The sequence below is a fragment of the Pyrgilauda ruficollis genome, unplaced genomic scaffold (genome assembly GCF_017590135.1).
Source record: "Pyrgilauda ruficollis isolate IOZ18807 unplaced genomic scaffold, ASM1759013v1 scaffold24, whole genome shotgun sequence".
Classification (NCBI taxonomy): Eukaryota; Metazoa; Chordata; class Aves; order Passeriformes; family Passeridae; genus Pyrgilauda; species Pyrgilauda ruficollis.
The window spans coordinates 14,180,754-14,207,592 of NW_024523648.1; the positions used below are offsets into that span (position 1 = coordinate 14,180,754).

Consider the following 26,839-nt stretch of genomic DNA (forward strand, 5'->3'; position numbering starts at 1 on the left):
AATAGAAAGTTGGAAATCTTGTGGCCTAGAAACTTAGTTGAGGAAATCCGACTCAATTTTTCTGGAAGTCAGAACTTCCAGAAAATACCTCATCTGTAGAATCAACAAAAGTGGCTTCACTTCACAAGGAATAGGAAAATCAGAGGGAAAAAAAAAGGCAAAAGTTTGCATCAACACATTGTAAATTTACAGTCATTGTGGCTCTAGAACTTTTTTGTTAGGATGCATGTAGTTTTAGAATATAACTTGCTTGGAGAAAAGCTTATTAATGGCACTTTCTAACTTTCTAAAAGACTTTTAGACTTTCATATGTGTAATATTGTTTGAAAAGCTTAATGGTCTTTGATTACTGGCAAAGTAAATCAGTTTGGGTAATTTTAGGGAAGCCTACGTTCAGTGTGTGTGTTGGCACTTGATAATATGTTAACACCTGTTTACATAGAGTACAAAACTTTCCATGTACTACTGAAACAGATTTTGAGGTTTTTGGCTTTGTTATTACTTTTCAGGATATTTGGGGTTCAAGATTTGCTTTGTTTTACTTGTTTTCACTAATACAGTTCGGTTCAAATTGGGAGAACTGGAAAACAAGAATTTCAAAAGATAAAAGATATAGGGAAGAAAGTACTTTCTACTACAGAATACTTCGTACAATATAAATTATTCTTCCTTTATATTTTATTTGAAATGAAGTGGTAATCTGAATGTCTTATGAGAACTGATTCCATGTAGAAATTGCATGTGATTCTCTTTTTTCCCACCTGTTCAGGAAGAATATAGTACAGGATGGGATTAAAGAGAAATGTGAGCCTTAGTGTCATGGCAACATTACCTTGTACAGCAGAGAAGTATATCCTAGCTGACATCATTAATTTTTAAAATTTGCATCTATGTTTTTGCATGTTAAAAAATCAAGTGTCATACTTGGTGATTTTTTTTTTCACCAATCTATAATTCTCATTTGTTTTAAATGAAAGTAAATAACTGTGAATCATTTGATTAACATTTGGTAGGATAACAAATTACACAGTAAGTATTTCTTTTGAGAGCTGGTTTCAAATGTAACTTCTATCACAAGTGAAAGTGAGTCTTATAATCTAGTTTCCCTTGTAGCTAAGTCATTTAACTCAGCATTGCTGTTGTTTTAAGAATGTCAAGTTAAAAATATATTAGATTACATTGTTTGATGTAAATGTGTTCAGTCCTAGTTATACTGTACCTGACTTGTCCTGCTCCCTCATTTTAATAAGTACTAAAATTTTCACTCTCTAAAATGAGAGTTTAACTGCAGTGATGGTTGTTTCTAGAAATAATGGTTTTAGATAGGCTTTCATGTATTTAGTTATGTAGTAAAAATCTTAAAAGATTCCTCTGTTTTATTAGGAGTCCACTTCTCCAGTTGTTTCACCACAGCAATCCCCACCAACCTCTCCACATACCTGGAGGAAGCACAACCGCCATCCCAGCGGAGGGAATAATGAGCGACCTCTTGCTGGACCTGGGCCTTTTTGGGCTCCATTTAGCGAAGTACAACCAGGTATAAATGTCTTGTTATGCTTCGGTAGTAACCCAGTGTTGTGGAATTCTTAAATAAATGAGTTTAGGATAGCTTATCTTTGTGTTTTCCAGTCCTGGAAATTTTCTTGCAGATTCAAGTGTCTGTGTTGATAGCACTGTAGAATCTGTGGTCTTGCATATTGCAGATCCATTTATTAGTTTCACATGGGAGATGCTAAGGGTTTGGAGGGAGGGAAAGAGTGCTTAAGTTTTCCAGTGGAAAGTTTTTAAAAAAACCCTGATAATCCTGTTGAAATTGTGCAGAAGCTGTCAGTGTATGTGAAAATGTGGGGACCTCAAAGGAAAGCAGCAGATAATATATTGTTTGCTTGAATTATATTTCTGGTAGATTAGCTGAATTGCCAGAACAATTAATTTTATTTCTTTAAAGTTTACATAAACAACTGAAGTGTCTGCATTTCCAGTCTCTCAAGGTAGAACCACTTGTTTCAGTGAAACTTTTCATTCTTTAATGTTCTTCATTTAACATGAAGACCATCCCTGTTACTGTATCACTGTATTCAGATTTAAAAGCTTTCCCCCTTAATATCTTACTTTATAAAGTTCTGTTTCCTTTTCTCATACCTGGTAGTCTTAATAAATTCGGGAGCAATTGTAATTCAGGTTTTGATTTTGATGGCACTGCTAAATAATGTTGCATTTTGTAGGTTGTAGTTCAAGACTGAACTCTGATTGCTTGGTTTATTTCAGTTATGATATTCCAAAATTGGTCTGTCACCTTTCAATTATTGTCATTCTGTAATTCTAAGCATCCATGGAGGAGCAGGGATTCTATTAAAATTGGTTGTATAAGAAAATAAAACTTGAGAAGTGAAGTGGGTTGTATGCAGAGGTTTATGTCAGTGTCCTGAATGTTGTTTGCTATTAAGTCCCAGTCAATTTACAATTTAAAATAAAAAATTAGTCTGCTCATTGCTTATATAATCCCTTCTAAGGGTTTAGTCTGAGCACTGTCAGCACTCAACTGCTCAATGTTTTTTCTCCTATAGTTTTGTTGACTTTTGTTTCTCTAAAGCTGAAATACAAGTGTGTTGCATTTCTAACTTGTGAAGTTTTTCTATCTTAAAAAGTCTCAGACTCCAGGACAGTATGCAAACTCTTCCTAGTGTTGAAGAGTTCAGTATTGCTATCTTAAAAATAAAGTTGTGATGCTATGTTAATATTTCCATTTGGCAATGGTTTCCCTATGATGTTTAATGGGTAAATTTTTCAGAAGTGATCTGAGCTTATTTCTTAAGCAGCTCAGTATTCCCTGATTTTATATTCCATACTGGAACACATTCATAGTTGATTTAAAGTAATTCAAAGATGGTCTTATAGAAGGATTGTCTCTTCTGGCAATGCTAATGATAAAGTGATTTTTCATGTATTACTTTAAGAAAAATTGTGAGTGTAATTTACTGTGGATGATCCTTTTGCACTGCAGATAATTAATTATTGCTTTAAATTTCAGCTGTTGTAGACAGTTCAGCTTTTCCCTCCCTCTCTTGATCCTACATTTTAAGGACAGTGTTTAGAGAAAAATTATGTTCTCATGACATTTAGATAGAACCAGATAGACTGTTGGTTAGTTTTCTTTAGATCAGTACTACAAGCTCATCTTGATTCCAGTGCAAGATATTTTTGAGAAACCAGGTAAAGTGTTGCAGTTTCAGTAGGGCTGTGCCAGTTCATTTGTGATCCAAGCAAAGTGAGAACCCAGGCCTCTCTGCTTGTATTTTACTTTATTCTCAAACATCATTTCACATTATGAGATTGTCAACTGTAATCGTGGAATCTCAAGTGTGAAAGTGTTTCTGGTGGGTCAGATAATAAACAGCAAGTTGCTTAAACCAGAAGGGCAAAAATCAAATCTTTTTGTTGAAGAAAGATACATTTAAACAGGAAGATTCTGACTTATGCATAGTAAACGTTCCATTGCATCCTCATACTCCCACTATGAACAAAGTTAAACAGTGTTTCCTCTATTGAATTGGACTGTAGAATAATTATTAGATAATAAGTCAGTTGTTGGTTTTAAAAATCTTACACATTGTCTTGCATTAGAAATCTAACTCATAGCAGTAGTTATCAATTTCCTGGACAAAAACCTGTTCTTGTCTCAACAGAGAAAAAAAATTTGGATTTCACAATTTTTTGTCACTTGTGTTGCCCTGTCACTGTAATTCAGTTAGGATTGTGCTAATGCTTTGTATGTATATTACTGGTTTCTGAGGCACTGTCACACTAGCTCAGTGTGCTTACAAACATGAAATCAGAAGCCAAGGCTTGTTACAGTCTCTCTTCAAGAATTTTTGTAAAGAGAGCCCCAAAGGATGCATTTATTTCACTTTAGTATCAGGAATTAAAATTCAGTGACAGACATTGATTACTTGTGTAGAATATTTATAGTTAGCTCAGGTCTCATCCTCCAATGTCAGAGCCAAATCTGTTAAAGCCTGAGTCTCTCAAGTGTTTCAGGTGCCTTTGATTTAGCAGTTTAAGATAAGATCATGCTGTTGACAAACGTGGGAGAAAGAACCCTTCCCTACTTTAAGTGATAGTTGAGTGGCATGTCAGAATGCTAAAATATTTTTTTTATTACCTTTTTGTCTCTTGGGACTGGAAGAAAGCAGACTATTTATGTTGGTAGTATCCAAATAATGATCTAAAACAAATTAAAAAAATCTGAGATCTTCTGTTCTGTCCTAGGATATGTGTTAGCTTTCTTTGGCATGACATCAGAGCTTTGTGTTGATATCTCAATATGCATGAGAAATTGCAGCCCTAAGCCATACTTTCTTTCCTCTCTGGGAGGAATTTTGTAGCCATTTGCGAACACTTCAGGGACAGAAGTGGAATGTGTCTACAAGTGGAAAAAAGTTCAATATTGATAATGAAGTTGAATGCTAATATGTCTGCTGTGCTAACAGTTCCCTTGCATTTTCAGAGCCCTAAGATATTTACTGGGCTTGCAGGGGACTGAATAGTCCTTTGTCCCCTAGTTAATGCTTCAGTAACTGATGATCATTGGCCTTGTTTCAAGCTTTAGAATACTCTTACCTGGGCATAAGAGCTCTCCAGCATTTTCTCTTTTTGTCTGAATTGTATTCAGCTTCTGGTTTTGTTTCACCACAGACTGATTATAAGGAAAACTGTTCTTAGTTTAGAGTTAGTTGAAAATTTAGCTCTAGTAAAGTTATTGAAAAGTAAATGTTAACTAGATAGAATATTTCTTACTAGATAGAATATTTCCATTTATAACTCAAAGTAAAGGGGGTACCTTTTATTCCACCGTAAATGAGATAACTTTCCATAGGTTATCAATATGTTGGTAAGATATTCAAGCTAGAGGAAGAGAGCAGCTACAGGAATTTGTTAGGTCTTCATACTAAACATAGAGCATTAGACTTCACCAGCTTGTTCGAATCTGATAATTGGTCTTGGGCCTGTTCTGCATTTAAAGTGGTGTTGCAGGTGTTTCCACTGATGAAGATGCACAGAGACCGCTGAAGGTTTTCTACATTGGGTTACAAATTGTAAAATAAAAATAGACCAATGGCTTTGAGTCTTCTCTGTGACCCAGTTTTCTTCCATTTTCTCTTCCACCTTTCTGTTTCCAATTTGGTTTTGTCAAGTTGAGTTATTGGCTGGTGGCAGTTCACGAGTATGTGTGTAGATCCAGGTCTCCATAGTTACTAGTAATCCTTCTCCAGTGTTCTCCAGCCATCCCATCCTGTATCCTAAAACATTGCACTGGAGAGTAAATAACAAGAACAGTAATGTAAGAATGTTCTTGCTGGTATTATTTGAACAGGAAAGAAATGAAACAGTTCTTGCAATACCTGTAAAGTACTCTGAAGGTATCACAGTTTGGTGCTACTGGCATTTCCGTTGCTGTCAAAGTTCTGCTTTGGAACAGATCCTGTGCTAAGTGAGATGTGAATTGAATTGTACCAAGATCAGTTGTTGAGAGAAGTGAAGGAGGAGTAAACATATAAAAGGTTAATGGTAATAATGTCGGTGTCTGAGAGGTAGAGAAGGGGAGAGTCAGTGTATCAAAAATAAAATTTGAGTGTGGCATATCAAAAGGACTGATGGGAAGGTCTTGTCTGCCTCTGACTGTCTGTTAGAGACAATGTGGAAAGAGACTGAGCTTTTCTGTTGAGGTTTTTCTAGTGTATGAGAATTAGGTGAACTAAAATTAGGTGAACTAAGGTGCACTGAAGAAGAACCTCAAAGCAAATAAAGCATTGTCAGACAGCTTACCTTTATTTTCAGCATTTTTGGATAAAGTCACTAGAAGATCCAGGCTACATCAGGAGCTTCCAAAAGTCGAGGATGAATTTCAGACAAAATAAGTAGTTAATAGTGCCTTTTCATCATATTAAAGCTAACTTAGAAAAAATCCTCCACACAAAAAAAAATTATTAAATTCTCCTCATGCAATTGCTACTTTTTACTCAATGTAATGCAAACTTAAATGTGTTCTGCACAATTATGACTACTGTATGTAGGAAAAGAGCAAAGATAAACTGGTTCTAAGCATTTTTCTTATTACTTTTCATTTATGGAATGAAAAAGTAATTTCATGTTGCCAGGTATTAGATAGTAGTATTGTATACTAACAATTATACTGTCACTTAATATGTTAGTCCTCAACATGCCTCACAGATTCTCAGATTTCCTTCATTCTTTTTACTGCAGTATAGTGTCATAAAGGCTTCAAGAACCTGAAATGGTTTATGTTTGTCAGCTTCATAACTTGATTACCTCTATATGAATGCACTTGTCATAGCAGGTTTTTTAGCCAGCATCATGACAAGAAATTCTTGGTGTTTATTGCTTGAAATGAAATCTTACTAGCAGGACTAAATTTATGACATCTGTGTCCTGTTTCTTGTTGTGTGGAGGGTTTACAGAAACTCACAAGAAGCTGACCTGTCTTTAAAAGGAAGCCTGTTTCTGCATAGATGGCAAAAATTCTTATCTAAGCGTGACTTTTATTTGGCATATTCAAGAGAAGGCAGTTAGTTGTGCAAGTGTTGCTTAGATTTAAGGAGTTCAGCATTTCTTTCAGGAACTGAGGAGTAGAATGGAGTCCTGGGATTCTTCCAGACTTGATCTAAATGTTTTGTTTTCTCTCTGATCTGAGTTCCTTAAATTTTTAATTTGCAACTGCAATTTTAAAGAATTTTAATGGTTTTGTATGTAGAGCAGTGGATGGCCTTACCTTTCTGTAGTTGCTTCATTGTTATTTTAATATTAAGATATTGAACATTAACAGTTCTTCAGAAGTAGATTATAGCAGGACATTGGGTAAATTTCAGCTGTTGCGTTCCAGATAGTTAATAGATAGCAGATATCAGCATTCTATATGGATGCTTTTTGTTATTCGTGGCCTGCTTTTAAGCAACTGAGTTAAGTTAGCCTAGGAATGATGTACAGGAAAAGTTTTGTCTGTGCCAAAACCCCTGATTCTTAAAAGGAATTTCCAAGACTTTGTTCTTTGATTGGCAAACTAAAATGTAAAAAAGAAAAAAGTTTAATATTGATAATGAAGTCAAATGCTAATATAATAATGCCATTTTTAAATAGTATTTGTCCATACAAGTGTTGCTTATTTCAGTTAAATGAAAATGTGGAGTTTTTATTAACTCATTCAAAACCCATAAAATGGATAAAATCCAATTTACATTTTACATGTGTTGCAATAAGCTCATTCCTCAGTTCTGTCTTTTTAGTGCAAATTGAAGCTAAGATAATGTAAAAATTTACGGAAGTGAGATGTCAGGAGGTGAACTTTGTCACCTTGGTGCACTTTGGTTTTCATTTTTTCTCATCATTCTATAGTATATCTCCCTGACAGGAGATATTTCCATATCCACAGTTCTTTCACAGTTTTCAAGGTTGTCTTTTGAAAAGGAAATGTTTCTTCTAATTTCAGGCTCATCTACTTCTAGTGATCCCATATGGTCTGGCCATTCACCACCACCCCATCAAGAAAATTGGGTCAGTTTTGCTGATACCCCACCAACCAGTGCTCTTTTAGCCATGCATCCTGCTTCTGTCCAGGTGTGACACTTATTGGTATTTGATTTGCCTCATTCAGATTGATGTTGCAATCCTTGGGTTTTTTTTTTCCTTCCTAATTTCCATTGCAGCTGTTTACTGTGTATCTGTGCTGTAGTCAATTCAGTGCTATTTGCCCAGCAGATACTTGTGCTGTTGATTTGCCTTAATTTGGAATGATTAAATGAAAGCTACTAATTTTTAAAATGTCAACAATTATGACTTTTAAACACTTATATTCAGCTTTTTATGCATATGTGCCATACTTTTTTTTTTTCTGCTTACATACCTGCGGTCATTCCATATTGTATCAGTGTGCAAAAATACCCTGCCATTATCCTGGAGATGCCATCCGCTGATGGTTTTCTGCAGTTTTTAAACTACTGTGAGTTTTAACTATGCTTTATATTTTGAAGGCAAGGAGTTGAGAATTCGTAGAAGCATTTTAGGTAGATAATACTGAGGAAAAATATTTCATTTCAGGACCAGACAACAGTACGAACTGTAGCATCAGCTACAACAGCAAATGAAATTCGTAGGCAATCAAGTAGTTATGATGACCCCTGGAAAATAACTGATGAACAAAGGCAGTATTATGTTAATCAATTTAAAACCATTCAACCTGATCTAAATGGATTTATACCAGGTGAGTTATTCTTTACATAATATAATTGTGGGTGCATCAGTTCTGTTACAAATACTTTGCTTTGTACTTAGGCTTGCATACTATTTTGAAGGAAGTTGTGCATTTTGCTGATAATATTCTACTGTAGTTCAGTGTAAGTCAAGAAAGACTAGAAACTAATTTGTCTCTTTCCCTCATTTAACCCTAGTAATTAGTGCCATTTTCCCCAGAACCCTTACTAAATAACTCATCACCTTTACAGTACGTCTGAGTCTTCTAATGATTTCACTTGCCTTAAGTATTAAAAATCATTGTTGTAATTTTTTAGGATCTGCAGCTAAAGAATTTTTCACTAAGTCAAAACTACCTATTCTTGAACTTTCTCATATTTGGTAAGTGTGATTATTTAAAATAATAGTAATAATAAATTAATGATAAATTGTTAGAAAGATGACAGCTATCTGATAGACATCTAATAATTACTTACTAGAAACTGTTAAGTAAAATTACGCTAGTATGTTCAGTCCTGCTCATATTTATGCCAGGATTACTTTAGTGGGTTTTAATGGGCCTGGACTGGTACTATTTACAAGGCACTTTGAGAAAATTTCAAACTCTTCAGAGATAGAAACAATTTATATGAGGTTTTTATTGTTAAAAATGTGTTTAAATTTAAATAATTATTTCCTTATCTATATTTATTTATTCATTTTTGTGTAAGTAAATTTAAATGAAATGTACACATACACATTGTTAAGTAAATTGGTGTTACATGGTGACAAATTCAGCTTTGAGTTTGGGCAAATCTGTTTCATTGTATTCTGGAATTTGTACTGCATCACTGCATACTGTCATGAAATGACTTACCTTGGCAGGTGCTATCTTTCTTTCAGTGTAATGATTTCTATTTCAGGTAATTTCCCATTTAATCATGTTGCCTCAGCACTATAATATCAGTAGTATACTGTGCCAAAAATCTGAGGCCAATAATATTGTGTAGTACTGTCTTAAATGCGTTAAAAACCAGGAGAGATAAAAGTGACTTTAAATGAGCTGTAAGCTGTTATTAATGAAGGCTCATCATCTTGAGGAGTAAAGTATGTAGCCCTAATATGAAGTGTTTAGTAGGATAAAGGGAACAATAAACTTTGCTCATCCAAGTAGCAAAATGGAAGCCTGTCTTTTGGAAATAAAATAAGTTCTAGAAATTTTATTTACACTAAGTTTTCCTTCTTAGGGAACTGTCAGATTTTGATAAAGATGGTGCACTGACATTGGACGAGTTCTGTGCTGCATTTCATCTGGTAGTTGCTAGGAAGAATGGGTATGATTTGCCAGAAAAGTTACCTGAAAGTTTAATGCCCAAACTGATTGATTTGGAAGACTCAACAGGTAAGATATGGGTTCAACACAAATGTCAGTATTTTAAAATTATGGCCTGATTGTTACAGCAGATACATGTTTGTATGAACAGGAAGCACTTGTCAGTATGAACTAAAGCATTGTACAAGTTTTAGAAGTCTTACTGCTCAAAGCTAATTTGACCATGTACATATTTCTGTAGAGGGCAGTTATTTAGGAGAAGTACACATACATTATTCCATTTAGAAATATTGACTGTGTCCTTTAAAGGTTAAGGAAAACAAAATTGTCACAGTATGGCTTTTATTCATGACCAGCTATTGTATTTCAATTTCCCAAGCCACCTATACTTTAGACTCACTTTCAAATGAGTATGCTTTCTATTCACCCTCATTTGTGAAAATATGATATGAGTTTCTAAGTATCAAAGGTACGTAAAAAATATTCCCAGATTCAATGCTAAGGGCAGGATAAGTGTTTAAAAATGCAGGATCAGTACCACAGGCCCTTTTTTTTTGAAATTCACCTCCTGACTTGGAAGCAAGTTTATCCTTCATTGTCTGGGCACCTAGTTGTTCTGTGCATTGCCTTTTACCTTTTGGTACTCCCAGAAAAACCACTGGATTTATGAGATCTACTTGTTAATATGTGCCAAAAACGTAATCCCATAACTGAAAAACAAACTACTGTTTCATGTTAAAGTGGTGTTTAAAAACAGGATGTCTGTGACCATCTCATTTTTTTCTATTTTAAAATAGATAAAGGAAACTTGAGTATTGTAAAATTGCTTTGGATTACTTTTTAACAAGCAGTCTTTGCTTGGAAAGTCAGGTTATATTCTGAGTGCACAGGTACTATGATTTGCTAGAAATTTATTTTCACTAAATACTTCAAGGGAACTCTTTTCATACTGTATTTGTAGGCTGAGACTTTAATCTCAAAATTGTGTATGAGTTCTTAAACTAGATACTGTGTTTCATATTATCTCTGCCTTAATAATGAACCTATTTTCTGTGGGAGTAGGTTGGCTCTTCAAAGAGCTGCTGCTGAAATGTTTTCAGTATGAGTAAGCATTTTGCTATGATGAAGACATTTGTGAGAAATAGCTGCAGTTAATTGGGCTAAAACCTAGCAAATGTCAAAAACCATTCCATTCTCTCCATTTTTGTGTTAAAGTGGTGATCAAGCAAAAAATCTTGTTAGGAAGTGAAATAACACTTATTTGTATAAACTATTTCTAAAAAAAAAAACCCAAAAACCCACTAAAAAACCCCCCAAAACTCCACACCCAACAGCTATATTTGTCTTGATCTGTTATTGGTATAAGATTTCACTTAAAGTTGTCTGGAAACCTTATACATCAGACACTAAACCAAAAATATTGTGTATATGTTTTTTGTTCTCATTTTACAGGCAACTTGCTTTTAGAAGTTTAACACCTTTGGTATTAAAGGGAAGTTAGCCTGTTCTAGTGAATGTTAAAAGTTTACCTTGCTATGTAAGCCGTGCTTAAAAAATAGGAAAATCTGATATTTTATTCTGTGGTTATTAAGAGCTACAATGAAAAATTGAAGTTCTTGCAAACTTGTGGGTTTTTATCCAATTAGCTTTATTTTATTTTATTTTATATATTTGTTTATTTGGGTCAGCAGCATTGGAAATAGCTGATCTTATCTAGCATGTAACATGATTTATTGCCAAAACCTCTATGTTGAATAAAGTACTTCAGATGAAGTTATTGATGTGGCTATAGTTTTGTGTTTAGTTACAACAGCATACATTTACTGATTTAAAAGTTAGTGATAGGTTTGTCTACTGGGCATGATGAATTACAGGAATTCATCTTAAGAACTGTAAATCAGCCTAGAAAGATGAACCAGTTAAATTTTGGTAATAATTTTTCATTTCAGTTCCTGTAGAAGTTCTGTTTCATTAAAGCTTTCTTCCAAAATCGTCTTAGAAATAGAAACTAAAGTATGACACCAGAGTGTCTTTTTCAGTACACTTTTTGCATGGGGATAACTCAAAGAAAGAAATGGCTGATGATCTTCTGCTGACATGCCTCAGTATGAGTAATGTGTTATCAAACTGTTGAAGATTAATTGCTTGAATGTCTTTTAAACCAATGTGCAAGATCGCAAACTTTATTTCAGAAGCATTGACAGCGCCATTATTAATCCTGTTCTTTTGTTAGAAAGTTTCCCATGAATCTTCTGCACTTATCCTCTGCAATTGAAAAGTGCTGCTTTTTTCCATTTTGACTTCTGAGCTAGTGGCCAGCAGAAGGAGTAGCAGAGGGCTCCTTGCACCCTCTGGGCTGTGTTCAGACAGCAAAGGAAGACATCTCCTGAGCTCCTCTGACAGCCTCTCCCTCATCAGCCCTGTGAATCCAGTATGTGACCAGCTGCAGGTGTTCCAAACCTGTTTGAGATGTGATCTTGCTTTACATCTGGTTTCATAACTAGAGATATGTATTTCTCTCACATGGCACAGACTTACTGTATAATTAAGCATTTGTGTAGTTGGTCACTTTTTCTAGTAGAGCAGTACATCTCTACAGAATTGTAATTCCTTCAAACTCAATTTTATCTCAGTTAGTAAAAGCTACCAACCTTTACAAAAGCTGAAAAACAAGTTTTACTTCTCTCTGAATTTTTGTTTGGGTTGGTGCCACAATGCCATTTCTTTGTAAATAAAAAGAATCTGTCATGCCTTATGTCTTACACAATTATTTTAACCCTTAAATTTTTCCATAGTGTTGTAGGTGTGTTTCGTGTAGATATCTGCAGAACTCTTTGACTTACAGGTAGCTACATAGTCTGTCCATAATAATTTTCAGCCTTATCTTTTGACTTTGTGTTTAACACTGGAAATTAGTTCAGTTATATAGAATACTGTAAGTAAAACAAGAATTTTGAGGTTTTTAACTTAATAGAAACTTTTTACTCTTATTACACTTCAGAGCAGTTAACATGTGATATGTATTTCCAAAATATTGCCACTGGTATATTTTGGACTTAGTATATTACTTTGTTTGCAATGACCACCGCATGTCAGCTTGACTAGTTGGTAACATTGACACCTCAATGTAACTTATTTTTATTGCTTTACCTAAAGGAAAACAATTCAAGATGCTAGGTGAGGCACAATTTTGGAAACATTTTGTAAATGTTATGGAAACAGCCTCACATCTGGCTATTTAAAGGAAGTTTACATAACCTTTGAAACTGAAGAGTTGCTGGTTTCAGTGTGTGGTTTTTTTCATGGTAGTAGCACGGCAGTTACATCTGACCTCAAGGCAGGACAATTAATTTCTTTTTGATCTTCAGTTTTTGGCTGTGTATTTTGCTGTCCCTGGCAGATCTCTGGAGGCAATAATGGGTTGTTACTTTTCAGAGGTACAGGTGGTCACCAATGGCTATTCAAGTGTTTTCAGTTCAGTTTGACATTGGATTTGTTATTAGCTTATTCTAAATGAAAATTAGCAGAATATTGTCCTGTCTTAGCAGAAGAGAAGGCTGCAGAGTTCAGCTCTTTAGGAACCTAAAACCAGTAAATTTTATAAATTTCAAAGAAGTTTTGATACAACATACTCTTGTGACAATCATCTTCAATCACATACCCATGAAGCAGTCTTTTCTAATGGTAATTTAATTAAACTTTTTGTTTAGTATTTTGTCTTGTTTGGAGTTTAATTCTGTGTGACTGCTGACATCATGCTAATATGTCTCACTACTTATCAGTCACTTTTTCAACTGTTCCTGTTGCTTGTACACTGTACAGTTGTAATTTGAACTTTCATGTTTTGTGAGGGTCTTAATGCCTGCTTTAGCTTGCATTGTGGTATCTAGAATAGGAGACACATTGTAAGCAGGATTTTATACTATGTTAGACAGAATGTTTGATCTGCTGTTCAGATTTACTTCAAGAGAAAACTGAACAGTGCCAAAGGACAGTAGCAATGTGACAGCTACTGGATTTACTCAATTTGCAAAATGTGAATGGAAACACCACTGTTTTAGTAAGGAGGCTTGAAACTAATTTTGTTTGGGGACTAATCTAAGGGGGAATGATTTTCTTAATCTGTTGTCATACTTTTTTGTGTTTGCATTGAGATACTGATTTTGCTCTGACCTTTCATATAAGGAAGTATTTGATTCTGTAAGATGAAATGCTCAGTGCAGGATATGATGTAATAAACACTAGTGTGAAGTTATTTTCTCATGCTGTAAGAAAAACTGTTTAATTATATATATATAATCAAAGTCTGAAAAAGCTGCTTAAAGGCTGAGTACTGGGAGGATAGGATGGTACAGAGTTATCTTCAAAGTCTGATTTTCAGAAACATTCTTAAAATAAGAGTAGCACCTGATAAAAAGTTTTTTACAGTATTTAACTTAATGAGAGTTTTTGGGTTTTTTGGGTTTTGTCTGCTGCTAAGTATTTACTTGAAAAAGATTAAATTAAAGGGTACTTTGCACTTTCCATGAGATGTGAACAACTCTTCTAAAAACAAACAGAATGCAGTTTATGATTTTTGTTCATAGTGATTCCTATCGTTTCAGAAGTTGGGGAACAGACTGGTGAGGTAGGTTACTCTGGCTCTCCAGCAGAAGCACCTCCAAGCAAGTCTCCATCAATGCCATCCCTAAACCAGACCTGGCCAGAATTGAATCAGAGCAGTGAGGTCAGCACTTTTATCTAAGAGTTATTTCACTGCCAGTCAATAAGTAAATTGTGTGTGTGTGTCCATAATTTGTCATAAGTGAATTGCTGATCACAAATCATGAAACAGTTAGCATGACAATAGACACAAGAAGGTTCTGTGTTGAAATGCAAAAAAAAAAAAAGGTTTTCATTCTGGTTTTACTATCTCATTGTGCAATACTATTTAAAATGTTATTAATGGTAATTAAGCTTTATATTAATCACAAAATGTATCTCATGATGTGTTTTGGAAAACTTGAATTAATTCCTAATTTTTTTCATTCAGGGCATGTTTTTGGTTGGAGTTTTTTGTTACCTCTGAAGAACTTTTTTTAGCAGACACTTAGGCTAAACTACAGAATAAGTTTCTGGCAGATCTGACAGATCTGGACATTGAGACTTACTTCTGGAGGTGATTTGAGGCTGAAATATCACCAGTAACATAGAGAAGTCATGACCCTGTTTCAGAAGCAGAGACTTAGTAGGATCTGAAGCCAGCCATGGGCTAAATTTATTTAAATCTTTAGTTGTTACTGTTACGTACTTCTGCTTCATCATACTTGAGCATATATATTTGTTATATAAGCAGTCTTCTGCAGTAGAGCCTTATTTTGTCAGAATTTGAAAGTAAAGTTAGCAAGCAGTATTTTTTATATTATTTTTTCCCCACAAATGTCCTTTGCTTAAAAGGCCTGTAAGGGATTGATTCCTAGATTTTTCTTGTTACTCTCTTTTAATATTTTTGCCTCTGACTTAGAATAAACCAGTGTTTTAAGAGCTACTTCAGATCCCCAAATGACTTTCTGACTGCAGCCATGTACAAAGATGATGTAGGCTTACTTTTCCTTATGAGAAAGGAAAAAAGGGAAAAAAGAATGATTATTTTTTGAAAACTTTTATTATCTGTGACTCAATAACAATTGAAAACTTGTTTTAACATGTAAGATAGTTCTGTCAGTAGCTGCATATTGCCTTCTATTAAAAGAGCTTTTTGTGGTTCTTTTTCTTTCTTCATTAGACTTCAAGTGAATAGAAAATTTATAGTAAAAGATTTAGACAAACCAATGGAAAATTAGCATGAAGCAGAAAATAAGCACATTTTTAGGATTAAAGTTAGGAGCAGAGGAAACTTCCATCATTTCTCAACAGGGAAGGACTTTATAAAGTCTGCTGTTCCTTGTAAAGGCAAATGCTAGCCTCATAGTCACATCCTTACCAAATTAAAAAGCGTTGGACAATATTTAGTGATTCTTAGTTGTTCTGTTTGACAGAGTGACTCAGATTGCTGGTAGGAAGCTGTGTTTTAAGAGGGAGGTGGAGCAGATTCATTCAATTGTTGCTACAAAGCTGCAAATGTCTGCATCTGTATTAAAATTTGCCCAGACACATTCCCTGCTGTTTTCAATAAAGATTTAATAAGCTAATCATTTCGTACCTGCATCATAATTGAACAGATTCCTTCAGTGTCTAATGCAACTCAACCCCATTGAATAGGGTAATTGCACTAGTGCAACAAAGTGAATTACAATTTTGTCAGCCAGAATCTTGACTTATGAAACTGACTATCCATTCACATGAGAGAAAGGTGGCATTTTCTTTTTGAAAGTCTACTATAGCTTAAGAGGTTTGGAAAAGTTCTCACAGTAGCTATACTACTGGATACTAACTATACTAAAATAAGAGTTGAACTAAATGTTTAATTTTTTGTTCTAACCCAAAGGAATTCCTGATTATTCAGATGTGTTGTTGTGCATGTTTCTTTCTTCTTGGCATTTTCTTTTCAGCATGAGTCAGGTCAAAGTCCTCAAGGTTTTAATTCCATGAAAAAAATTTCCTGTATTGCTGCAGGCACCAGTCTAATTGTTTCCTCTTTCAACCTCTTATAAGGATCATCAACAAATGAATTGCTTGTAAAAGCTCTGCATCCTTGTATTAGCTGTCATTCCAGGCAGTCTCATCCTGTTAGTCTCAAAGCTGTTGGTTACTCTCTTCTTTCTAGCTCATTGTTGATTTATAGAATGCAGTTGCCAGGCCCAGTTACTGGAGGCTCCCAAGTATAGACCAAGGCATCAGTTTAAAACTTCAGAATAAAGAGCAACATGCAAATCTGCCTAACTTTGGATATACTACATGCTTCACATTCTCATCTATTCACTCATCTCTTCTTTCTTACTTAAGATGTCTTTTCCATCTAAATCTCAAGGCTGAGCACTTAGTTTTCAAAGCTTAAAATAACAGAAAAGCCTACTACAATTTTTTTGTTGACAACTGTCAAGTGTCGTGCAGCTCTCATACTAGCTTTAACACAAATATGGAGATTTGCTTTTAAGTTCACAACTGTTACACCTTGTTTCAAATGCCTTGGTGTTCTATTCATAATGGTTCAGGTTGCTGTGAGTTGTAGTTTCTAGTAATTAACCTTTTGAAACTAATTTAAAAACATTTTTGCAGTTTGACAGAACAAATACTTCAGCTTTAGCTAGCATGAGTTTTACCCTGTCAATGCTTTTAAATGTTGCAGTGTTTGAGATGCAGTCCAGTAGATTCTCAATATATTTAGCTTTCTGTTAACAGGGGAATTAGCAGTAGCTGGCTTCTGGTAGTACTTCAGGGCAGAACACAACAGCATATTTCTAGTGCAGGTGTTGGTATTTATCTGTCTGTGTCTTAGAATAAACCAATACTTAGAATAAACCAATGTTTTAAGAGCTACTTCAGATCCTCCAAAGCTAGGGAGTCCAAGGACAAGTAATAAAGGTACCTGTAGTTTGGCTTCAGAGCAGGGTGGTAAAAGAGATTAAGCATCCATCTGTAACAAATAATATTTTACCATTTATCTTAACTGTAACAGAAGTGCTGTGTGCCCTATGGAATTTTTGGACCAATTAACAATATTTCTTCAATGAAATGGTATGTTTGCCAGTCTCACTAGTAACTGGGAAGCCACTGGCCAAATCAAGTTTAAAAGGGTAGTGGTAGACCTAATATAAATATTAATGTTTCATGAAAATGAGCAGCTGTGCAAATGCAAGAGGCCAAATCAGGAGAAAGGCTGGCAGAACTTGGCAGTTAAATTTCTGACTTAGTAACAACTGGCTCACTAACAGGTTTGTAGAGTTCCAAACAATTTGCAATGCTGCCTCTTCATGAAGGGGTGGAGTGACAGAGATGAACTGTTTAATACAGGGAGTGTTAAACAGGGACAGAACAGTTGGGAATCCTTACTCAAAAGGTTTTGTTAGGTTCTGTCCATGAAGAGGGTAGTTTTGTGTTAAAAACAAATACAAACAAACAAAACCCTCAAACCAACAGAAAACCACAACAAAAAATAACCAGAAAAGAAACCTACGCTCATATGAATAGAATTCTAGAATGTTTGCCCTCATTTATAAGTTCTAAATGAGGAGACAAAGCTCTTTCTCTACAAGAAGCTTTACCACACGTGACAGCAATTGCAAATTTAGTTTTTCTGAATTTCATTTAATCTGATTGTAAACAGTTATTTAGGAATTTCCTTAAGAAGTTATTTCTGAAATAACTGTTTTAGACTTGCTTCCAATACAGTCTGTTCACTGAATGTAGTTTGGTGCAGAGGAGAACACGAGATTAGGTTGGCTAGCACCATATAGTTTGTTTTGTGTCTTCTGGGATCATTTAGATTGATTTACCTATAGACATGCGACAAGAATATGACACAGAGAATATTCTGAGTTGGAAAGGACCCACAATGGTCATAGAGTCCAACACCCAAGTTATGTCCACAACTATAACAAACATAATTTTTGTCAAATTTTCTGAGCGCTAAAAATTTTGTATTTTTAATTTTTGAAACTTGTATTTGTAGTGTTTAAAACTTGCTTAATATTTACTTGTTATTTTACCAAAATATAACAGGTTTAGCATTCTCTTTGTGACTTTTTTTATCTGGTTTCCAGATCACAGATTAATTTTATGTACTTCAATGTTTTGTTGATTCAGTTGTGGCTATAACTTGACTCAGTTTACATGAGGATTCTTGACAGCCATGTATTGATACAGCATTGCCCATATCTTATAAAGTTGTTCAGAGATTGAATTGCTTTTAGCAATCAACAGTATGTTTGGATTTAATTCTTTGCCTTGTCAGTGATTTAGTCTTGTGGAAATGCTCTTTTATGGCGTAGAATCACTTCTCGGGGGTTGCACTGGCAAGCTAAAGTGGTGTGATTGGAGTACTCTCCTGAGTGCTCATTTATCTGGGATTTTGTAAGAAAATCAGCATTTATTAAATAGGTTTGAAACTTAGCAGCTACAGAACTGAGGAACCTTTCTGTGGATTTTATGGGTACAAATGCACACAACATGTCTCTGATTTTTATCTCTAAATTATATGAACTGCTTAGCCAGTTCTTTTACTTGTATGATGTTCGTTGGCAAGCATGAACTCTGAAGGTACTTCTGGGTTGCCTGTGCATCTGTATCTTCATTATAAAATGTGAATATAATGATTAATATTAGACAGATAACAAACTTGGTTCCACAACAATCTCAGAAATAGAAGTACTTTATACATGTATATATATTAGTGTGCTTCCCAAGTGAAGTACTCTCTTGTGCAAATATGGTTCTTTCCAGTGCAACCTCTGAACTACTATGCTAAATCTCCTCAGTGATCTTTTACTCTCATCTTCCTCATCATGCTGACTTCTCTCCTCTGTCTGTTCAGCAGTGGGAGACATTTAGCGAACGCTCTTCAAGCTCACAAACTCTGACCCAATTTGATTCTAACATTGCACCAGCTGATCCTGTAAGTCAATCACTTAGCTTGCTTGTTTGAAATTAATTTTATTAACACTGAATTTCCATTCATTGTATTTACCTGTTATGCATGATTCCATGGACTGCTTTTGGGGAATGGTGGCAAATAGCTTGTTTGCTTATTTTCGGAATATAAATTTTCTAGTACTGCTCTTGTTTAATCTGTGATTGCAAAGAATGCTTTTCCTGTTGATTTTGACCTAATGCAACACTTCTGTCAAAATATGTCATACACGAAGAATTTAAACATAATGGGTTTTTTTTAAAAAAGTGCAAGTTGATGCAAGGGCCACTCCCTATGATAAACAAGTTCTGTTGTAGATTTTGTCTTCAGTGTTGTTTTGGGTTTTTCTGAGTTGCAGAGCCTGATTTGCACAAAACCAGTGCCAACTTTTGTGAAAAAAAAAAAAAAAAAAAAAAAAAAAAAAGCTACTGGGCTTTAATGGGTGTGGTGTTTCGTATTCCAAATGTTTTTACCAAGTTACTTATTAATAAGGCTTTCAGTATCTCTCCAGCTAAACCTGTGGTGTTCTAAGGCTTTACTCAGTGAGGAGTGCTCTGAAGGATTATGTATTTAAATATCTTGCCAAGTTTGGGAGCCAGAAATACACTACAGTGTTTCAAGTTCTGCTGGTTTAAGCTTTACAGCATGTGACATTAAAGCAGTTCTGAAATGTATTAGAAATGCAGTATTTAGCTGCTGCTTTCATCCTGCTTTTTTTACAGACTTAATTAGCACCAAGTGTCCATTTTAATTTAATTAATTACAGTGTTGGTGTTCATTTGATTGTGTAACAAAATATAATAGGTGCAGATAATACACATTTAACTGCTCTTAGTATTAAGCCTGTCACTTCTGAATATATAGAATACATAAATATACATAATTTTCAATACATCAGTGCTCCAGTCCCAAAGTTAACACTGATGTTCATTTAGAAATAGCATTTCTAGATGCTGTAAGCTAGAATTCAAACTGCACTATTCCTCATGCTCAGAATTAACCTTTAATAAACATTTAAAACAAGTGAAAATGTCCTACTTAAAGCAAAAACCAGCCCTCTTTCATCTGAGATGGTTTTTGTTTTAAATATACTGGATTTTTATGTTTTAATGAGGTAAACATGATGTAAATTAGTTCATAGTTGTTACTTGCTATGTATAATTGCTTGACTATCACTGTCTTGTTTCTGCAATAAGACAGTAATTTATTTTCACACATAATTAGCAGATGGCAGAAACCTGAGGTTTGAATTTTTTCATTATGTTGGTAATCTAAAAAGTAGAGCAGTGATGGTGTATGAAAAACTCTTATATAGAGCATATGTGTTTGTGTGTATATATATAGATAAATTCACTGGGAATGCAAAATTTTTTTATGGCTGATCACATCCTTGAGTTCTTTTCTTGAAATGCTTATATAGTTTAGAAAAGACTGGTAAGCATCTTTGATACTTGCTAGGGTAACAGACTTTGGGGTTAAAGTCTCTGTTTTCAATACTAAAATAAGAACAAATTATGACAAATTTTCAGTTAGCTGATGGCAGACTTTGTTTTAGCAGTTTCAGCAGTGATGCATAGGAATGATTTATGGAACAACTGGTTCCACAGAGAAGAGAAAAACAGCTTTCTTGAGCAGTTGTTAATAACTGTCTAAAGAGTAAATTCACAGACCAGGTCTTTTTTAGTTGGAAAAGTAGCTGCTTTGGAGGTATGTTTTACCTTTGGAGGTAAAACATAAATGGAAAGAGTAAAACAGTGCATCTGTCCCTTAGTATGGGAGCACAGTATGCCTTTTGTAAGTCAAAGTTGGTAACATGTTGTTTATGTAAAATTAGGTTAATGATGTAAATTATATAAAATCTATTTAACTATTGGAGACGTGACTTCTGTACAGCTGCACATTAGAGTACAGCGGAGGTCTGAAGCAGCCTCAGTAAAAGTGATCTTTGCATGATAATCTCATTAGAGAGGGAAGAAAAAGCAGTATATTTTAAAGTAGTAACTACTCCTAAAAGCTTCCTACAACAAAAATGTTTGAGCTGTGACTAGAAAGTGGTTTTGCTTGCAGCAAGGGTAGTGAATTGAAATAGTTTCAGAAAATACCAATGCAGATGTATTACACCTAGTGAAATTGATCTACTTGAATAGTCAGAACAAATTAAATTTCTGATACAAAGGTAGTTTTGAAACTTCTTGTTATTTCTAGGGTAGAATATTATATAATCTGGGGGTGTTCTTGTGCTGTCTTTGGCCCACCCATTAATATATTTTGAATATGCATTATAGTAAAAAACCTCAGACAGCCATGGCCCTATTTTTAGGCTGCTTCTGAGTTTTGAGGTTATTTTTTTAAGCTGTCTGCCATCAGTGTTCAAACTAAAGTACTTTATAGACAATCCTTTTCATTTAAACACAGCCCCTTGTCTGAATGACTAAGTGTAAGGCCAATGCTTTTCTAGAAGCTTAGAGCTTATTATACTGATGTTTAGATTTTTGCTATTTTAAAGACACCAGAAGATGTCTGAAATTACTACAAAGTACCTATTTCATTGAGCATTACTCATACTATTTAGAGAGGCCATTATTTTCTGAGGCATTATAAGCAAAGCTGAGAAGTCAAGATTTAAATTGTTGGGTTTGGTTTTTGTTTTTTTCTAGCAAGTGCTCAGAGTACTAGAGTACTGATATGCTAGAAATGGTGGAAAGCTGGTAAAATTCAGGTCCTACTTGCAGTTACCTTGTTAGTAGAAACATATTGTAGTGCCCTTTTAAGTAGCTAAGTTAACCTTACAGAGTCTACAGCTTAGAGAGCTTTGATTTCCTGGGTATATTCAATTTCCTGGAACTGTGCAAATAAACTAAATCTGTGAAAATTTGTTAAGAATTGACATTGCACATGTCAAAGACTCGCTGTCAGAGACTCTTTTATGAGTGATTTAAGCTAGGTTAACCTAACTGTGATCTCTTCCACAGGACACTGCAATTGTGCACCCAGTTCCTATAAGAATGACTCCAAGCAAAATCCACATGCAGGAAATGGAGCTTAAAAGAACTGGAAGTGGTAGGACATTTTCTGTTGCTAATTTGGAAAGTTTCATACAGTTAGAGTTGGCCTTACTTCCTTGAATGTACTTACTTTTCTACTTCACCAAGGATGAATAAATCTGGAGTTGTAATGAGCATCATTACTGAGTTAAGAATTGCTGTTCAGATAAGTGCAGAGCTTGAATTGGCCATTTGCTACAATGAGATTTTACCATCTCTAGCAGAATGTTTCTTGGAGAGTGGTTCAGCATCATTATAAAACCTGCAGGTGAATGTCTGGGTTTCCTTGTTAAATACTGAAGGAAACTGGAGATGGAGATCATAACCTGCATTCATAAAGCTTGTTCTTCTGTGGTCAGAAATACTGCATTTATTATTTTGAAACTTGAAAGCATTTGGGAATATTGGCAGGCCTTTTTTTACTCTGGTCAATAATAAGCAAGGTGGTTTGATAAATTTTCTTAAAGGAATAGAGGGGGGGGTCTTAGTTTTCAATTGTGTGCCAGTATTTCTAAAGTCATGAACTCACGCAGAGTCTTCAGCATAGGTGAATAAATAGTATTGACGACACGCTTCTTTTAAAATTTCTTTGGCCTTGTAAATAGCTGAAATTTCACAGCTCTTAATGCTGAGAAATTGGTGTTTTACGTTGTAATAGTGTTATTTCTGAGTTAAAATACAATTTTAGTCTTGTGTGCAGCACTTTAGATAAGGGCAGAAAACCAGTGTAAATTTTTAGCGCCAGAAATAAAGGCTAGTTTGAATAAGTTCATTTATCTGGATTTCTTTTTTTCCTCTAGATCATGCTAACCCTACTAGTCCACTACTTGTGAAACCATCAGATCTCCCAGAAGAAAATAAAATTAGTTCATCTGTAAAATTTACGTCTGGAAATACAGTTAGTAAGTATCAAAGTGCTTTCTGGTCTCATTTCTTACATTACACAAAATGTAGATCTGATATATCCCTCAGTGAAGGAAAGCGGTAGCAGCTCTAAAATGAGATAAACTTACCCTAAGAATTTCTGATATAGAGTATGTATTAGAAGTATTAATTATGGAAGTTCTACTGATGTCACTGGAGTTGTTTTCCTACCCTATGTGCTCAAGAAAATTATTTTTGTCAGTTCTTTTCCATCTTCCTGTTCTCTCTTTCAATCCTAGAAGGAAAAATTAAATGTAGATAAAGTGGAGTTCTCCAAGAAGCATTTGATTGTTCTTCCTCAGAACCATGTAACATGTTTTCTAAAGAGTGAAAACGTGTTGACCACAATTTCCAGGAAATTCTCATCTGGTTTAGCTACTAAGCAAATGCTACAGACCTCTACATTCCATTTTTAGTACAGCTTTTCAAATGTTTATTTCCTTCTAACAGCCTTTTCAATTTCCAGTATCTTCTGTGCCCAAAGCCTGTTGCATTATGTTGATTTGATTAGTCCACTTGTCTAATATTAAGAGAGGTCCAGGATTATATGTTGCCTGAATGAATCTCTGGAGTATTTCTGAGATTCTTGTCTTTGTTTTCTTCAAGTTGGGAACTTTTCTTCAGTAAAAATAAAGTTTCAAGAAAAGACATTCTTTTAAATCATTTGCCTTATTAAGACCAGAAGTATTTTGGTCGGTTTATAATACAGGAGGAATTCAGAAAATACCATCTTACAATACGTTTTGCTTTTCTTGTGAACTCTGTGTCAGTGGCACACTTTGTTCTAACCAGTGTCCTGACCATGTCTGAGTTTTACTTTTCAAGCAGTTTTATTTTTACTAAAAAGTTTTCTGATAAAAAAGAATGAGCAAACATCATCTTTGAATGTGGAACTAGTGCTGTATGCAGGATCGACGTTCAAGAGCTTTTTGGTGCTCCCTTTTCCTTATCTGAGTGTAGTCTAATCTTTAATAGAGTGTTTTTCCTTCAGAGGAAGAACATAGTGAAATAAAACAAACCACATTGCAGTGTAAGATATAAGCACTGTGTACCTGCAGTGTTATGGAGAAAAGGTATCAAAAAGGAGAAAAGGTATCAAAAATGTGACAAGTAAGAATGTGCCTTGCTGATCAGGAGAGTCATCTCTGCAGGATTCTCATTTCTGTGGCCTGGACACATTCTTCGATGTGTCTTACCACTTTTGAAAACTTGTGTGTCCTAGGAGGTTAAAGTAATCCTTTCAAAGTGGGTAATTCAGAAAAATCTTAACGTTTTTGAGTAGAATTTTCCTCTTCACTGGTAACAAATCAACTAAGTCCCTTTGCTCCAGTGACTTCCACCTTGAACTTTGATTTACCTGGTGCCCTTGTGATAAATTATCCCAAGGTGAATTTTTCTATCTACCTTCATTCCATATACATCTTGTGATTTTTGTGAGGCTCCTCATTTCTGGGGAAAATACCCTCAAGCTTTGCAGAGCTTCTAAGGGTAAGGGTATCCTTGAGAATCTGTCTATGATGCTTTAATAGCATCTTTCATTTCTGTAGGTTTCCTTAATCAAAAGCTGAATGTTTTAAAAAAGATTGAGTCCAAAACACGGTTGACCACCAAACTTGGAGGTACAGAAGTTACAGTAGTAGCAAAGCAACTGCATTAATCTGTGTTCTGTACATACCCTTTCCTTTTTCTGATTTCTGAGGTTAGTGACAGTCCTTCAGCACTTCTAAAATTAGGCGTGTTCTGCCCCTTGCTTTTTTTTCCTTGGATGTCCCTTACTCTTGTTCACTACATTGTTGAAGTGATGGAACATCAAGTGTTTAAAAATTAGGTTTTGTATTTTAAATACATCATTACCGTTGTTGTTTATTCTTCAGTACATGCCAGTAGTAACCAACAACTGATAGTGTTGGGTGAGTGGAGTTGGTTTGTATTGCGTCCTTCAATTATTCAGACTCGAAGATTTTGAATCCTGACTAGATGATACCTTACAGGGAAGCAATACAAGGACATACACATTTTTGTAACAAAAGGAATAGGATATTTGAAATTATTTGTTGCTTCTGTCTGTTAGGGTATGCTAATGATGCGAAGCAAATATGAAACTGTACTTTCTTTTCCCAGCAGATGGTTACAGCAGTTCGGACTCTTACACTTCAGATCCGGAGCAAATCGGAAATGCTGTAACACGGCAACGGTCAGTAGAGTAGCAACTGAAAAAAAACAAGTAAAAGGTGTTTAAAGAAGCCTGTTCTCAGCTCCTGGTTATTTGACAACTAGCTTATAAAATGGTGGCAAAACAGATTCCTAACACTCAGGAAAACAGATTTAACACTCAGGAATCTGGAAATTTTCTAATGCATTAACAATGTATGTTGCTTTTGTTAGTGTGCAAAGTGAAAATTAAAAAAAGACAAGTTATCTAAAAATTTGAGATTGGCCAGTCAAGTGCTCCATGTGAAGCCCCACATTCAGTCAGACTCTTAATACTTTCCCCTTAAACACACGGGAATGTAAGCACATGAGACCATGCTGTTACTTGAAACCAATTTTTTGTATTTTTAAAAATACCCATTTAGGCATTATTGGAGAAGAAGCTTATGACACTATAGCCTAAAAGAAGAATTAAGCACTAATTAGGAATACCATGGCAGTAACTCCATCTGTTTTAATAATGGACTTACAAAGGGCAGTCATAGACCCAGTGTAAATTAAGGGATTGGAGAAAGCTATGCAAGCACAAAACCAACAACTGCATCATTTCACATGAGAGAATGTATTGTACTAGCTGATGCTAATTGTTCCCACTAAATCTGCCTGAATAGGATTAAAACCAGCTACTGATCTTACAGTCAGTTTCAGGGGTAAGTTTCAAAACAAAAATAATTAGGGTGGCTTCAATAGCAAAGAAAGATTTCCATTTGCCTGTCAGTACAGCAACTTGAAAAATTCTTTCCTGCATTGTTACTTAATGGAAAATTCTGTCATGCTTGTATGTGTGTTTTTGGACTGTCAACATGATGGTTTCAACTCTTTGACTTTGGGTTAGGTTCTCTTGCTGAACTTGTGTAGATGAGTGAAGCTTTCTGATGAGTTCCCACATTATGGTACAGGGAGCTTCTGTCCTGACCTGGTAGTTGTGGCAGTATGCACACAGGAAATTTGTTGTCCTACTTCCTCTGTTACTTCCTTCCACTGGCATCTCTTCTACCAATTAGAATTTTGTGTAGAGATAACATTGTACTTAATCTTACCATTAGTCAAGACTACTTTTTTTGTAATTCACATAGCAAAAACTGACAAGGCTGTGTCAGATAATGATACTTTGGAATTCTCCTTAAACCACTCTCTCCCATTTTTAATTTCGCTTGTGTTTGTTGTTTTTTTTTACTGTACTAGCTAGAGGGATGACCCAAGGAGTCAGTATAATTAGATTAAATTTCATCAGCTGGAGAGTTACACAGTATTACAGCAGCATTGCCTTAGAGAATATATTAAAAAAATAAACTTTTCTATTGTGATAACTCAGCTTTGTGTCTGGACTTAAATATTCAGGAATTCCAGGTTTTATGTGAAACTTGGGTACCCTTTACCTCTCCTAGTATACATTTTACAATGGTTGTAGAAGAATGTTGCAGAGGTCAGTCATAGAAAAGATTTTATCATGATTTGAATAAAGAAGCAGCTATATTCAGGTCAGTGATTCAATAAATGTGTCTTGTTCAAATTAGACTAGTTAGGAAGCTTCTG

The 26,839-nt window shown here is 34.9% G+C and overlaps 1 protein-coding gene across 12 annotated transcripts in view; it reads left to right on the top strand.

Moving 5' to 3' along the window:
* REPS1 (RALBP1 associated Eps domain containing 1) overlaps positions 1–26,839 on the top strand; it is a 62,656-nt gene that overhangs the window by 25,648 nt on the left and 10,169 nt on the right. For 2 of the 12 annotated variants that reach the window (XM_041469671.1, XM_041469683.1), the window contains exons 4-13: positions 1,384–1,537; positions 7,505–7,632; positions 8,113–8,275; positions 8,583–8,646; positions 9,492–9,646; positions 14,164–14,303; positions 19,029–19,109; positions 22,097–22,184; positions 22,969–23,070; positions 25,214–25,286. In XM_041469671.1, coding sequence (XP_041325605.1) covers positions 1,384–1,537; positions 7,505–7,632; positions 8,113–8,275; positions 8,583–8,646; positions 9,492–9,646; positions 14,164–14,303; positions 19,029–19,109; positions 22,097–22,184; positions 22,969–23,070; positions 25,214–25,286 — 1,148 coding nt within the window. The remainder of the gene's footprint in view (positions 1–1,383; positions 1,538–7,504; positions 7,633–8,112; positions 8,276–8,582; positions 8,647–9,491; positions 9,647–14,163; positions 14,304–19,028; positions 19,110–22,096; positions 22,185–22,968; positions 23,071–25,213; positions 25,287–26,839) is intronic. The other 10 variants (XM_041469672.1, XM_041469673.1, XM_041469674.1 and 7 more) reach the window with 10 other exon arrangements.